Source organism: Eriocheir sinensis, chromosome 7, assembly GCF_024679095.1.
Source record: "Eriocheir sinensis breed Jianghai 21 chromosome 7, ASM2467909v1, whole genome shotgun sequence".
NCBI classification, from domain to species: Eukaryota; Metazoa; Arthropoda; class Malacostraca; order Decapoda; family Varunidae; genus Eriocheir; species Eriocheir sinensis.
This window is the reverse complement of record NC_066515.1, coordinates 1,762,157-1,778,788: the sequence shown is the minus strand read 5'-3', so window position 1 is coordinate 1,778,788 and position 16,632 is coordinate 1,762,157. Positions and strand designations below refer to the sequence as shown.

General features: G+C 36.1%; 1 protein-coding gene across 1 annotated transcript in view; it reads left to right on the top strand.

Moving 5' to 3' along the window:
• The first annotated feature begins 5,694 nt into the window (after positions 1-5,694).
• LOC126995273 (DNA-binding protein RFX2-like) overlaps positions 5,695-16,632 on the top strand; it is a 49,465-nt gene continuing 38,527 nt past the window's right edge. The window contains exons 1-2 of the mRNA XM_050854761.1: positions 5,695-8,090; positions 14,628-14,899. Of these exons, the coding sequence (XP_050710718.1) occupies positions 7,829-8,090; positions 14,628-14,899 (534 nt within the window). The 5' untranslated portion in view covers positions 5,695-7,828. The remainder of the gene's footprint in view (positions 8,091-14,627; positions 14,900-16,632) is intronic.

The following is a 16,632-nucleotide window of genomic DNA, read 5'->3' as shown; positions in this document are numbered from 1 at the left end:
AAATGAGAAAATATAAATGAAAAGTAAAGGAATGTTAAGATAGAAATTATATATAAATAAATGTAAATAAGAAAGAAAAATGAAATAATTTAAAGGAATTTATGATGAGTTAAAAGGTTGAGTTTAATACATCTATATTTATTTAGTGGTGGAAATAAATGAGAAAATATAAATGAAAAGTAAAGGAATGTTAAGATAGAAATTATATATAAATAAATGTAAATAAGAAAGAAAAATGAAATAATTTAAAGGAATTTATGATGAGTTAAAAGGTTGAGTTTAATGCATCTATATTTAATTAGTGGTGGAAATAAATGAGAAAATATAAATGATAAGTAAAGGAATGTTAAGATAGAAATGAGATATAAATAAATGTAAATAAGAAAGAAAAATGAAATAATTATAAAGAAATATATGATGAGTTAAAAGGTTGAGTTTAATGCATCTATATTTATTTAGTGGTGGAAATAAATGAGAAAATATAAATGAAAAGTAAAGGAATATTAAGATAGAAATGAGATATATAAATAAATATAAATAAGAAAGAAAAATGAAATAATTATAAAGAAATATATGATGCGTTAAAAGGTTGAGTTTAATACATCTATATTTAATTAGTGGTGGAAATAAATGAGAAAGTATAAATGAAAAGTAAAGGAATGTTAAAATAGAAATAAGAAATCAATAAAGAAAATGAAAATAGAGGAAGAACAATGATAGAAATGAAGACATATTAATGAGAAACAAATGAATATCGATGAGAAAAATTAGATAAAATTATATAAATGAATGTAAATAAAAAATAAAGGAAGAAAAATTATAAAAAATGCAGACATATTAATAAGAAACAAATTAAAATGGATGAAAAAAATGAATTAAAATGAGATAAAATTATATAAATGAATGTAAATGAAAAACAAACGATGAAAAATGATAAAAAAACAGACATATTAATAAGAAACAAATGAACATCGATGAGAAAAATGAATTAAAATGAGAAAAAATTATATAAATGAATGTAAATAAAAAATAAACGATGAAAAATGATAAAAAATGCAGACATATTAATAAGAAACAAATTAAAATGGATGAAAAAAATGAATTAAAATGAGAAAAAATTATATAAATGAATGTAAATAAAAAATAAAGGAACAAAAATGATAAAAAATAGACATATTAATAAGAAACAAATGAACATCGATGAGAAAATTAATTAAAATGAGACAAAATTATATAAATGAAAATAAATGAATGTAAATGAAAAATAAAGGAAGATCAAACTTATGAATTCAAAGAGAGGTATAAAGGAATATATAGCCTAAAGGAAGATAAATGAACTTGTTATTAGTGGAGTTTTTGACCGTAAATAAAACCACATGTGTTTCTCTCCCTCGTTAAAACGCACCTGTGACGGTTAATTTGTTTTTGTGTTTGTTTGTTTGTTTACCTGGTTGTGTTATTTTTGTTTTGTTTATCTTAATTGATTGATGATTTTGATGTTATGTGAATGGTACCCCGCCTACCTCACCTGCCCTCCTATCCTCCTCTTCCTCTTCTTCCCCATCCTCCTCCTCCTCCTCCTCCTTCTTCTTTAGCGGTAACAAATGTAAAGTAACGCTCAGCGGGTCCAGATATAATCAGCCCCCACACACTACATAGAGGAAAGAGTTCAACAGGTCCAGATAACATAAGCCCCCACACACTACAATGAGGAAAGAGTTCAGCAGGTCCAGATATAATCAGCCCCCACACACTACATGGAGGAAAGAGATCAACAGGTCCAGATTTAGTCAGCCCCCACACACTACATGGAGGAAAGAGTTCAACAGGTCCAGATATAATAAGCCCCCACACACTACATTCAGGAAAAAGTTCAACAGGTCCAGATAAAATAAGCCCCCACACAGTACATGGAGGAAAGAGTTCAACAGGTCCAGATATAGTCAGCCCCCACACACTACATGGAGGAAAGAGTTCAACAGGTCCAGATATAATCAGCCCCCACACACTACATAGAGGAAAGAGATCAACAGGTCCAGATATAGTCAGCCCCCACAGACTACATGGAGGAAAGAGTTCAACAGGTCCAGATATAATCAGCCCCCACACACTACATGGAGGAAAGAGTTCAACAGGTCCAAATAAAATAAGCCCTGAAAAAGAAACAACGGGGAAACAATTCAAGCGAGGCGGTGGAGTACGGATGTTGGCAGGAGGTGTTTGTGGTAGAGTCATCCGTCACTGCAACAAGATTCCTGCAAGTGTTGTTAGTGAGGAAATGATTGACTCCTTGAAGAATCGCATTGGTAGTCATTTTGTTGAGTTAGGGGCGGCTGAATTAAACTTTTCCTCCTCCTCCTCTTCTTCCTCTTCCTCCTCCTCCTCCTCCTCCTCCTAGAATGTGATGTTAAGGGTATATTGTTTTGTTTGTTTGTGTTTTGTTTGCCTAGTTTGTTTTTGTTTACTGTTTGTTTGTTTGTTTGTTTGTGTGTTTGTTTGCAGGAAAATGTTAGGTATTATTTCTATTATTATTATTATTATTATTATTATTATTATTATTATTATTATTATTATTATTATTATTTTAGTTGCAAATAATTATGAAATACACTTTAAATTATAATGACCTCCTCCTCCTCCTCCTCCTCCTCCTCTTCCTCCTCTCTTAATCACCTTTCATAACCTTACCTGTGTGTGTGTGTGTGTGTGTGTGTGTGTGTGTGTGTGTGTGTGTTTGTAGTAAGTGGATCGACTGGCTGAAAGAGAGAGAGAGAGAGAGAGAGAGAGAATATGTGTGCAGCCCTTTATTACTACCTCCTCCTCCTCTTCTTCTTCCTCCTCCTCCTTCTCCTCTTCCTCCTCCTCCTCCTCCTCCTCAGTTGTAGTCCAGCTCTCGTCTCATTCACACCTCTGTACGTACGTGTGTGTGTGTGTGTGTGTGTGTGTGTGTGTGTGTGTGTGTGTGTGTGTGTTTCTCTCTCTCTCTCTCTCTCTCTCTCTCTCTCTCTCTCTCTCTCTCTCTCTCTCATAATAATTTCTTCCTTCCTTCCTTCCTTCCTTTCCTTTCCCCTATTTTCCCTTCCTTCCTTCCTTCCTTCATTCATTCATTCATTCATTTCCTTTTCCTTATTTTCCCTTCAATCTCATTTCCTTCCCTTCCCTTCCCTTCTATTCCCTCTTTTCTTTTCCCTTCCCTTCCCTTCCCTTCCCTTATCTTCCCTTCTCTTCCCTTCTCGTCCCTCCTATCCCTTCCTTCCTTCCTTCCTTCCCTTCCCTTCCCTTCCCTTCCCTTCCCTTCTCTTCCCTTCTCTTCCCTTCTCGTCCCTCCTATCCCTTCCTTCCTTTCCTTTCCTTCCCTTCCCTTCCCTTCTATTCCCTCTCTTCTTTTCCTTTCCCTCAATCCTTCCTTCCTTCCTTCCTTCCTTCTTTTAATCTTTCTTCGTTTCCCTTAACTTCCTATTCCTTATCTCCCTTTCCTTCCTTTCCCTTCCCTTCCTTTCCTTTCCCTTCCCTTCCTTTTCCTTCCCTTCCCTTCCTTTTCCTTCCCTTCCCTTCCTTTCCCTTCCCTCTTTCATCCCTCCTTTCCTCTCCTTCCTATCCCTTCCTTCCCTTCCCTTCCTTTCCCTTCCTCCTTCCTCCCAACACTCACCTGGTCCTCTCCCCCAACAGGTAAGCTCCCCATCCTTCCTACCTGCTGTGTTGCCTGCCCCCGCCCCCCCCCCAGCACGCTAATTGCAGGTAAATAAAAGGAATGGACTGGACGCTTGTTTACTTATTGTTTACTTGCTTTGTTTACTCTTTGCTGGCCTTGTTTATGCATGTTATTGTTGTTGTTGTTGATGTTATTATTATTATTATTATTATTATTATTATTATTATTATTATTATTATTATTTTTGTTGTTATTTTTATTGTTAAGAGAAAGTGTTGCTTGGATATTGTTTTCTCTCTCTCTCTCTCTCTCTCTCTCTCTCTCTCTCTCTCTCTCTCTCTCTCTCTCTCTCTCTCTCTCTCTTCTCTTCCCTTTTTCTTCCTTCTCTTCCTCTTCCTCCTTCCTCTCCTCCTCCTTTTTCTCTCCAGTATCTCTCCCTCTTTATCTCCTCCTCCTCCTCCTCCTTGTCCTCTTTTATCTCCATTTCTTGTCTTTCCTCCTCTTTATTCTTCTTCTTCCTCTTACCCTCCTCTCCTCCTCCTCCTCCTCCTCCTCTTCCTCTTCCTATCCTCATTAATTTTCTTCTTCCTTCCTCTTCCATTGTTCCCTATCCTTCTTCTTCTTCTTCTTCTTCTTCTTCTTCTTCTTCTTCTTCTTCATCTTCTTCTTTTTCTTCTTCTTCTTCCACCTCCTCCTCCTCTTCTGCATGGCTATTGGTGGGCTGACCTGATTACGTCATTTGTTTACGTTTTTCTGCCTCGCCATTGGTCCGTGGGTGTGTGACGTCACGGCTCTCCTGGCTTGTGATTGGTCGATTGATTGTTTGCTTGTTTTTGTTTGTTTTGCCGATGTTTTTCTTGGATTTTTTGGGGTATCATTGTTTGTTATTGTTTATTGTTTGCTTTTCTGATGTTTTTGGTAATTTTGTTTTTTGTCGTTTTCTTTCACTAATTTTCCGATTGTTTGTAATTATATTTTTTATTGATTTTCTTTTTTCTTTTTTCTTTTCTTCCTTCATTTTTATTTCTTATTCTGATCTTTATTTTTTGTTTTTTTTCTCATTTTTATTTTTTTTGCATTTATTATTATTATTTTTATTATTATTATTATTATTATTATTATTATTATTATTATTATTGTTGTTGTTGTTGTTGTTGTGAAGGGAAGGGAAAAGAAGAAAACAAAAAAACAATCGTAGCGAGAGAGAGAGAGAGAGATTAAAACTAGTGTGATTTAACGCTAAATTAAATCTTCATTCACGGAGGAAGAGGAAGAGGAGGAGGAGGAGGAAGAAGAAAAATTGTTGTTTGTCTTCGTTAAATAAAGAGAGAGGGTCAAGGGTGGGTCATCGATCTTATATGACAGTAGTCTCTCTCTCTCTCTCTCTCTCTCTCTCTCTCTCTCAGTCCGTCCCTCTCCTCCGCGCCGGTAGGACGTGATTTACCTCCTCCTCCTCCTCTTCCTCCTCCTCCTCGTCCTCCTCCTCTTCCTCCTCCTCCTCTTTCCTTCCTTCCTTCCCTTGATATATTTTTTTTTGTTTATTTTTTCCTTCCCTTTTTTTCCTTCGAATTCCTTTACTTTCTCCTCCTCCTCCTCCTCCTGTTCTTCCTTCCTTCTTCCTCCTCCTCCTCTTCCTTTTCCTCTTCCTGTTCTTCCTTCCTTCCTTCCTCCTCTTCCTCCTCCTCCTCTTCTTTCCTCTTCCTTCTTCCTCCTCCTCCTCCTCCTCCTCTTCCTGTTCTTCCTTCCTTCTTCCTCCTCCTCCTCTTCCTCTTCCTCTTCCTGTTCTTCCTTCCTTCCTTCCTCCTCTTCCTCCTCCTCTTTTTTTTTCTTCTTTCCTTTATTTGATTTCCTCCTCCTCCTCCTCCTCCTCCTCCTCCTCACGTCATTATTATTATTATTATTATTATTATTATTATTATTATTATTATTATTATTATTATTATTATTATTATTATTATATTAAGCCTCGTATCGTGTGTGTGTGTGTGTGTGTGTGTGTGTGTGTGTACTAACAAACCATTTATACTAACTCTCTCTCTCTCTCTCTCTCTCTCTCTCTCTCTCTCTCTCTCTCAATAGATAGACAAAAAATATCGACCTTAGTTTAAATCCGTCCATAATTATAAACAAACAAACAAACAAACAAACAAACAATTTTATTTTTACGAAACGAGAAAAAGAAAGAAAAACAAAGAAAATAATAAAGAAAACAAGTGTAAAAAATAAAGTGCATAGAAGAATTGTGATAAAAAGGAGAAATAGAGAGAAAATTGAATTAAGGAAAAGAAGGAAAAAGATTAAGGAAAAGATAGGGAAGTGAATCAAAGGAAAAGATAAACCTAATTCAATACAGGAAAAGATTGAAGGAAAAGAGAGAGGATTGAAAGTTAGGAAAATACCAAAAACAAGGAAAAGTTTGGAAAAGAGAGGAAAAAGAATCCGGGAAAAAAGAATGAAAATATTGATAGAAAGTAAGGAAAAAATGAGAAAAGATAGACATTGAAATCAAGGAAAATAGTGAGGAAAAGACTGAGGAAAAGAAGGAAAAGACAAGGAAAATAAAAAATGAAAATATAGACATAATCCAATTTTGTGTATGTGAAAAATAAACATCAGAACAGAATTGAACACAGGAAAAGACTGAAGGAAAAGAGGGAAAAGAAGGAAGGGAAAAAGGATTAAAATATAAGGAAAATCGGATCTCTCTCATGTGTGAAAAGAAAAACACCCGAACTTTGTGTGTGAAAAGATTATGAAAAGAGAGAAAAATATGTGTTTGTGTGTAGATTTGAACTTTTAAGGAAAACACAAATACAACAAAAATAAAAATAAAAACACAGAAAATAAACGGGAGGGAAACAGATCAGGTGTAAACAAGGCAGGTAGAGACATAAACAAACAAACAAACAAGGTAAACAACAAACAAATTAAACTATAAACAAATGGAAAAGCTTTAAGTTCATGCACAGAATTTGATCTTATCTGAAAACAAAACTTGAAACTATTTATGTGTAGGAAATAGTGAAGTTTTAATCATCGAACTTGAGAAAAATAATCAAGAAAAGATGAAAATATACAGAATTTGATCTTGTAGGCCTAAGGAAACTATTTGGAACTTTGTGTATATATTAACAAAAATCTGAGAAATCCTTAAAATGTGTTTGTGTTGTGAATGAAATAACTGAGGAATAAATTAACGATAAAATTATAAAAAAAAACTTTACGATAGAAACAACTTAAAAAATTGAAAAGAAAAGAAAGAAAACAAGACAACGAAAAATATAAACGAAAATTGAAAGACTAAAACATAAAAAAAGTAAACAAAAAACAAACTAGGAATCTCAAGAAAGGAAGAAAAACAAGCGAGAATTAAACAAGCAAGCAAACAACTCAAGTGCAGTTCCAAACACTCACAAACAAGATAAACAACATATGTACAAACAAACAAGAAACAAACAAATGTACACACGATTAGAACAGTATAAACAAGAGTAAACAAACAAACAAATAGGTAAACAATCATAAGCAAGTAAACAAAGAGAGTAAACAAATGTAAACAAACAGGATAAACAAACAAAACAAACAATAGGAAGTAAACAAACAGCATAAACAAACATAAACAAGAGTAAACAAGCAAACAAACAAGATATACAAGATTGAACAAAGGCCAAACAACAACAAACAAAGAAGCAAACAAAGCAAACAGGGTAAACAAACACCAATCAAGCCAAAAGTAAACAAACAAACAGGGTAATTAGTCTAGTATATACGTGTAAACAATAAGAGTAAACAAACAGGGTAGAGAGTGTAAACAAATCAGGGTAAACAAACAGACAAACAAATTATGCTCTTTCTCTTTTCTTGGTAAACAAATTTGGGTGAGTGGTCTTCTCCTCCTCCTCCTCCTCCTCCTCCTCTTCTTTCTTCTCCTCCTCCTTTTGGGATAACTTCTCATCTTCCTCTTCCTCCTCTTCTTCCTTCCCTTCCTTTCCTTTCCTTCCTTCCTTCCTTTCCTTCCTCACACACACACACACACAGACACTCACACACACACACACACACACACACCAATGGAAAAAGGAGGAGGAAGAAGCAGGTGATGGGAGGTGAAGAAGGAGGAGGAGGAGGAGGCTGTCATCACCATCACCATCACCACCACCAACACCACCACCAGGAATGAACGGGCTTACCATCACCATAGCGAGAAATGGCGATGAAGACGATGACGAAGACTCGAACGCCTCCATTTCCACCTCCAAGGAGCTAACCCGCGGTCTCTCCATCACTCGAAAGCGCTCCACCAGCACCTCCACCACCACCACCTCCACCACCTCCACCTCCACCCAACAGCACACCGCCCTCCCCAGCTTCGGCGTCTCCTTCCCTCCTACGCTAGCCGACAGGATCCTACAAGAGGCGGTCCTACGGCAGGCTAATTGTAAGTCCTGCAGGATTCGTGGAGTTGAAGGTTGGGGGTGATGATTTCGGTGTTGTTGTTGATGTGGTTGGTGGTGGTGATGATGGTGGTGATGGCATGTGCTGTTGAAATGGATGGATTGATTGTTTGTTTGTTGGTATTGAGAGTGGAGTTGGTGGTGGTGATGGCTGTGGTGTTGAACCTGTCTATCTGTCTATCTATCTATCTATCTGTCTATCTATCTATCTGTCTATCTATCTATCTATCTGTCTATCTATCTGTCTGTCTGTCTGTCTATCTATCAATCTATCCAACTTTTTTCTCTTCAATCAATTATTTTCCTCCTCGAGTTTGTTTGCTTTGGCCTTGTTTGCCTCTGTTTGTTTTGCCGTGTTATTGTTGTTTGCTTCGCTGTTTGTTTGTTTGTTTGTTTGCGTCAGGAAAATACCACTGGCGTTGTTTACCCATGAGACAAACACGCGAGGATATTGTTTGTAATGGGATTGAATCGTTTGTTTGTAATTCGCTCCCGTTGTTTGCTTGTTTACTCAGCCTCTGTTTGGTTGTTTACTCTGGTTTGTTTGTTATGGAGTGTGCTCAGTGTTTGCGTGTGAGTGTAAACAATTTTCAGTGTGTTTGTATTGCACTTCATTTTTTGTTTGTTTACTTGTTTGTTTACCTGTGAAAAGGGAGAGAGTTTACCTGAAAGACTGACTGTTTGCATAGCTTTGTTTACACGAAAAAACGAATTTGCTGTTTGTTTGCTCCTGGACAGTGGAAAAACCTCACTTGTTTGTTTGTTTGTTTGTTCCACCTCAGTTGTTTGTTGTGTGTGAAGTAAACAAACAGGGTAAACAAAACAAACAGATAAACAAGAGTAAATAAACACACTTAAACAAGATAAACAAGATACAAGCAAACAATAACAAACAACAGACAAACAAGGTAATGGAAGATTGTTTGCCTCGTAGCCTTGTTTGCCTGTTCTTGTTTGCTTGGAAGCGGACAAACGAGTAACACTGTTTGCATATAATATAATTGTTTACATGCAAAAAGACTTGTTTGCATCTGCCTGTTGAGTCGGAAAGAAAGGAAAACAAAACAGGCAGTGTGTTTGGAAATGTCTGTTTACCGGAGTGATTGTTTGCATATCTTTGTCTACACGAAGATACGGAAACTGGTGTTTGTTTGCTAGGCTTGTTTGTTTGTTTGTAAAGTGGGAAAATCAGGCAGTGTGTTTGACTTGTTTTACGAAAAGAGAATTGAGTGTTTGCATATTGTTTACATGAAGAAAAAACGGAATTGGTGTTTGTTTTCCTCTTTGTTTGCAATGGAAAGTGGACAAATAAGACAGTGTGTTTTATCTGTTTACTCAAAGGAAGAATCAATTGTTTGCATATCCTTGTTTGCACGAAAAAAAACGAAAGCCGTATACTTGTTTGCCATGCCTGTTTGTTTGTTTGTTTGTTTGTAAAGTGGAAAAATCAGGCATTAGTGTTTGACCTGTTTTACGAAAGGAGAAATGAGTGTTTGCATATTGTTTACACGAAGAAAAAACGAAATTGGTGTTTGTTTACCTGTTTGTTTGCAGTGGAAAGTGGGAAAACTCAGGCAGTGTGTTTTAATTGTTTACCCGAAAGAAGAATCAATTGTTTGCATATCCTTGTTTGCACGAAAAAAAACGAAAGCCGTATACTTGTTTGCCATGCCTGTTTGTTTGTTTGTTTGTTTGTTTGGAAAGTGGAAAATCAGACTGTGTTTTATCTGTTTTACCAAAGGATAATTGATTGTTTACATATTGTTTACACGAAGAAAAAACGGAATTGGTGTTTGTTTACCTGTTTGTTTGCAGTGGAAAGTGGAAAACTCAGGCAGTGTGTTTTAATTGTTTACCCGAAAGAGGAATCAATTGTTTGCATATCCTTGTTTGCACGGAAAAAATAAAGCTATATACTTGTTTGCCATGCCTGTTTGTTTGTTTGTTTGTTTGTAAAGTGGAAAAATCAGACAAATAAGAATGGAGTGTTTGCATATTGTTTACACACAAAAAACGGAATTGGTGGTTGTTTGCAATGCCTGTTTGCTTGCGAGTTAGAAGGAAAAAAAAACAGAGGAAATGTGTTTGCAAATATCTGTTTACTCGAAGGAAGGGAAATTAAGTGTTTGCATTTGTTTGTTTACACGAAGAAAGAAAAATTGTTGTTTGCTCTGACTGTGAAAAGAAAACGGATGGAGTGTTTGCAACTGTCTTAATAGAAAAAAAAACCTTACCATTGTTTGAAAGCAAGGAAAATTGATGTTTGTTTGCTTGTTTGTTTGTTTGCAGTGGATAGGAAACAAAAAAATGTGTTTGCTTGCCTGTTAAGTAAAGAAATTAATGTTTTTTCTTTGTTTACGTGAAGAAAAACAAACAATTTACAAGTGTTTGCATATGTGTGTAAACAAGAAAGTGGATGTTTGTTTGCAGTTGATAGTAAACAAAAAAAAGGTGTTTGCAAGTATATGAAGTTAAGAAATTGATGTTTTTTTTTCTGTTTACATGAAGAAAAACAAACAATTTACAAGTGTTTGCATATGTGTGTGTAAACAAGAAAGTGGATGTTTGTTTGTTTGCAGTTGATAGCAAACAAAAAAAAAAGGTGTTTGCTTGTATATGAAGTTCAGAAATTTATGTTTTCTTTGTTTACATAAAGAAAAACAAACAATTTACAGGTGTTTGCATATGTGTCTGTAAACAACGAAATGGCTGTTTGGTTGTTTGCAGTTGATAGCAAACAAAAAAAAGGTGTTTGCTTGTATATGAAGTTAAGAAATTGATGTTTTTTTTCTGTTTACATGAAGAAAAACAAACAATTTACAGGTGTTTGCATATGTGTGCGTAAACAAGAAAATGGATGTTTGTTTGTTTACAGTGAAAGAAAACGACGTGCGAGATTCCTGTTTGTTTGTTTGTTTGTTTGTTTGTTTACCTGGGAAAGAAAATGGGAACGTGTTTGTTTGTTTGTTTGTTTATGATTGTTTGCAAGTTTTGTTTGTTTATGTTACGAAAAAAAGCGATATTGTGTGTGTGTGTGTGAGAGAGAGAGAGAGAGAGAGAGAGATATTCGTATAATATTATCTGAAGTGTTTTCCTTCTTCTTCTTCCTCCTCCTCCTCCTCCTCCTCCTCCTCCTCCTCCTCCTCTTCCTAATTTATGCCTGTTGCTGGACATCTTCCTTCCTTCCTTCCTTCCTTCCTTCCTTCCTTCCTTCCTTCCTTCCTTCCTTCCTTCCTCCTTCCTTCCTTCCTTCCTCTCCTCCTCCTCCTCCTCCTCCTCCTCCTCCTCCTCCTCCTCCTCGGAATGTGGCCAATCGTTCATTAATAACTACTTCCTAATGGTCTCTCTTGTTGCCTGGAGGAGGAGGAGGAGGAGGAGGAGGAGGAGGAGGAAGAGGAAGAAGAGGAGGAGGAGGAAGTAGAGGAGGTTGGTGACAAGGAAGGTGAGAAGAGAAGGGAAGAAGGAGGAAGAGGAGGAAGAGGAAGAAGAAGAGGAGGAGGAGGAAGTATAGGAGGTTGGTGACAAGGAAGGTGAGAAGAGAAGGGAAGAAGAAGAAGGAGGAGGAGGAGAAGGAAGGAGGAAGAGGAGGAGGAGGAAGAGGAAGAAGAGGAGGAGGAGGAAGAAGAAGAAACACACACACACACACACACGCACACACACACTCACACACACACACACACACACACACACACACACACACACACACACACACACACACCTTGTCAATGGCGTACTAATTTGATTACAGGCTGTGGAAGAACTTGATGGAGGAGGAGGAGGAGGAGGAGGAGGAGGAGAGAGAGAAGGAAAGGAGAAAGGAAGGAAAGAAAAAAAACACAAAAAAACAGGAAAAAAACACGTTCCTTTCCAGGAGCTTAATTTTCCCTCGAGTCTGATTACGCGTTGATTAGCCAGGTGTGTGTGTGTGTGTGTGTGTGTGTGTGTGTGTGTGTGTGTGTGTGTGTGTGTGTGTGTGTGTGTGTGTGAGTGAGTGAGTGTGTGTGTGTGTGTGTGTGTTAGTGAATGGTAACTATGGAAATAAGTAAAATAATAATAATAATAATAATAATAATAATAATAATAATAATAATAATAATAATGATTTGAAGTCTTTTTTGCAACTATTATTCTCATTATTTTTTTTTATTTTATTTATTGATTGTGTAAATACGTGTGTGTGTGTGTGTGTGTGTGTGTGTGTGTGTGTGTGTGTGTGTGTGTGTGTGTGTGTGTGTGTGTGTTCGTTACTTATGTATACTTATTGCGTGTGAGCGTGTGTGCACTTAGTTTGATCTCTCTCTCTCTCTCTCTCTCTCTCTCTCTCTCTCTCTCTCTCTCTCTCTCTCTTATTTTTACACATTTTTTCTTTATTTTTTTTCGTCTTCTTCTTCTTCTTCTTCTTCTTTTTCTTCTTCTTCTTCTTCTTCAGAGAGAGAGAGAAATAGTACTTTTGTCCTAAGGAGGAGGAGGAGGAGGAGGAGGAGGAAAATAGTGATGTATGTGAACGTATTGATTGAAAGTACACACACACACACACACACACACACACACACACACACACACACACACACACACACACGGAAAATATATATGGGATTGTCTTTCTACGTGTGTGTGTGTGTGTGTGTGTGTGTGTGTGTGTGTGTGTGGGTTTGTGTGTGTACCTTTTGGGGTTAAGTGGTATGTAAGTTTTTTCGGATAGATCAATACACACACACACACACACACACACACACACACACACACACACACATTTCCTTCTTTCCTTCCTTCCTTTCCCTCCTTCCTTCCTTTCCTTCCTTCCTTCTTTCCTTCGTTTCTCTCTCTCTCTCTCTCTCTCTCTCTCTCTCTCTCTCTCTCTCTCTCTCTCTCTCTCTCTCTCTCTCTCTCTCTCTCTCATTTCGCTTTTTTTTTGTCTTCTTCTTCTTCTTCTTCTTCTTCTTCTTCTTCTTCTTCTTCCTCCTCCTCTTCTTTCCTCCTCCTCCCACACCTTTTCTAATCACCTGAACCTTATTGATTGAGGAGGAGGAGGAGGAGGAGGAGGAGGAAGAGAGTTTATTGTTGAATAGAGAAGTGGTTAGGAAGGAAGATAAGGAGGGGAGGAGGAGGAGGAGGAGGAAGAGGAGGAGGAGGAGGAGGAGGAGGAGGAGGCGGCCTCGTGTTTACCTGTTGCGTCTCCTTGACAACTACTACTACTACTACTACTACTACTACTACTACTACTACTACTACTTCTACTACTACTACTACTACTACTACTACTACTACTACTACTACTACTACTACTACTACTACTACTACTATTACTACTACTACTACTACTACTACTACTACTACTACTTCTACCATCACCTCCTCCTCCTCCTCCTCCTCCTATTCCTCCTCCTCCTCCTCCTCCTCCTCCTCCTCCTCCTCCTCCTCCTCCTCCTCCTCCTACTCCTCCTCCTTCTGTCACGTGACCATATATAAAAAAGTAAAAAAAAAAGTAAACAAAAAATTGAAAGTCGATATAGATTCGTGTTGCAGTAGAAGTAGTAGTAGTAGTAGTAGTAGTAGTAGTAGTAGTAGTAGTAGTAGTAGTAGTAGATGTTGTTGTTGTTGTTGTTGAAATGATGAGTGTGATGTTTTGCTTGTTAAATTTATCATTATTATTATTATTATTATTATTATTATTATTATTATTATTATTATTATTATTATTATTATTATTATTATTATTACTGCGATACAACAGACAGACAAATTACAAACAAGATTCACTACAGCAAACAAGTAAACAAGTCAGGTCGCTCTTAATCCAACCTTATGGTGTAAACAAGAGTAAACAAACATATTTTCTCTAACAGGTATAAACAATCAACACACTCCTATTAATCCTAAGTGTAAACAAACATATAAACAACACGTCTAACCAAACATAAACAACCAACTAATCAATAAACACTTCATTCCAATCTTCCACTTATTTTTAATCAACTCAGCAGATGTAAACAATGAAGTGTAAACAAACAAACAAATGTCAACTAAGAGGGATTTAAACATGTGTAGAGATAAACATTTCTGTCACCCTTCATCCAATCCTCAGGAGTAAACAAACAAACAAGTAAACAATAACTAAACAACTGTAAACAAATCAAGTCTAAGCAAACAGGGAACATACTTTTTCTTCGCTCCCTTTTTTTATTTTAAGGTGTAAACCGACTGGTACAAACAAACAAATGTAAACAAACAGGTATGTAAACAAACCAAACACAAACAAGCAAGAATATAGACAAAAAACAACAACCAATTAACTCTATCTGTTTTTTGCTTTTAGTCATTCTTCAGGTGTAAACAACCCAATGTAAACAAACAACAGATATGTAAACAAACTGTAAACAAGGCAAACAGATGTAAACAAGCTAGAATATAGACAAAAACACAACATCCAATCTACTTTTTCTGCTGTTCATTATTCTTCAAGTGTAAACAACCCGATATAAACAAGGTAAACAGGTGTAAACAAGGCGGTCTGTTTGCAGGCGTGGGTGAGGGGATGACCACAGCCAGCGCCGGATACGTTCCTAGCATGCCGGCAGCCACTACAGGAGGAGGAGGAAGAGGAGGAGGAGGAGGAGGAGGAAGTGGAGGAGAGACAAATACCTCCCCGACCCCTTCCTCCACTTCTTCGGATGGTGGAGGTGGAGGAGGTGGAGGGGGATCAGTATCTGCCCCCCCGTCCTCCGCCTCCCCCCCTCCTGCCCCCTCCCCCCTCCTAACTATCGTCCCTGCTCTTCATGGGTCGCCCCCAAGAGTAAGGCAATTATTATTATTATTATTATTATTATTATTATTATTATTATTATTATTATTATTATATTTTCGGTCCGGTCAGTATGTTTATTTATTTATTTGTTTGTTTGTTTGTTTGTTATTAGTCTCCCGTGTACAATTTTGCGGATATCTCAACCAATTTTTTTCAGGGAAGCTTCGTGTCCATCCAGAATAGAACCCGTTAAATTTTTGATGTGAAAGGTCAAAGGTCAAAGGTCAAGGTCGCACAAGACGTCAGATTGGCCATAACCTCGGTTCTCTTCATCGTAGAGACTTCAGACTTGGTTCATATTTTAGCTCATGGAAAGACGTACCTTGCCTGGCCTTGACCTTGACCTTTGACCTTATTATTATTATTATTATTATTATTATTATTATTATTATTATTATTATTATGATTATTATTTTGTTAACTACTCTCCTATCTTTAATTGTCTCTTTTATCTTTATTTTCTTTCAATCCAGTCTCCCAATCTTTAATTTCCTATCTTACTTTCTTTATCTTTCTTTTCTTTCAATCTAGTCTTTCCTATCTTTAATTTCCTATCTTATTTTCTCTATCTTTAATTTCTTTCAGTACGTTTTTCCCTATCTTTAATTTCCTATCTTACTTTCTCTATCTTATTTTCTTTCTGTCTAATTTTCCTTTCTTTAATTTTCTATCTTACTTTCTTTATCTTATTTTCTTTGTCTGATTTTCCTTATCTTTAATTTCGCTATCTTACTTTCTCTATCTTTATTTTCTTTCCCTATCTTTAATTTCCTGTCTTTATTTTCTTTCAGTCCAGTTTTTCCCTATCTTTAATTTCCTATCTTACTTTCTCTATCTTAATTTTCTTTCAGTACGTTTTTCCCTATCTTTAATTTCCTATCTTACTTTCTCTATCTTAATTTTCTTTCAGTACGTTTTTCCCTATCTTTAATTTCCTATCTTACTTTCTTTATCTTATTTTCTTTCTGTCTAATTTTCCCTATCTTTAATTTCGCTATCTTACTTTCTCTATCTTTATTTTCTTTCCCTATCTTTAATTTCCTGTCTTTATTTTCTTTCAGTCCAGATTTTCCCTATCTTTAATTTCGCTATCTTACTTTCTCTATCTTTATTTTCTTTCCCTATCTTTAATTTCCTGTCTTTATTTTTTTTCAGTCCAGTTTTTCCCTATCTTTAATTTCGCTATCTTACTTTCTCTATCTTAATTTTCCTTCAGTACGTTTTTCCCTATCTTTAATTTCCTATCTTACTTTCTCTATCTTAATTTTCTTTCAGTACGTTTTTTCCTATCTTTAATTTCCTATCTTACTTTCTTTATCTTATTTTCTTGCCGTTATCTTTATTAAAATTTTACTTGATTTACTTTTTCTTTATTTTTTTTACTTATTAGCTTTTGTAGAAATAAAAAAAAAATATTGTTGAATTTCTTATGTTATTAGTCTAAGAAATTCTACTACTACTACTACTACTACTACTACTACTACTACTACTACTACTACTAGACTATTCTACTCGTTCTTCTCTTTCTAAACATATATAACATCACCTATCTACTACTACTACTACTACTACTACTACTACTACTTCTATTACTATTACTACACAATTCTACTCGTTCTTCTCTTTCTAAACATATATAACATCACCTATCTCCTATTCCTACCTACTACTAGTACTACTACTACTACTACTACTACTACTACTACTACTACGATTATTAT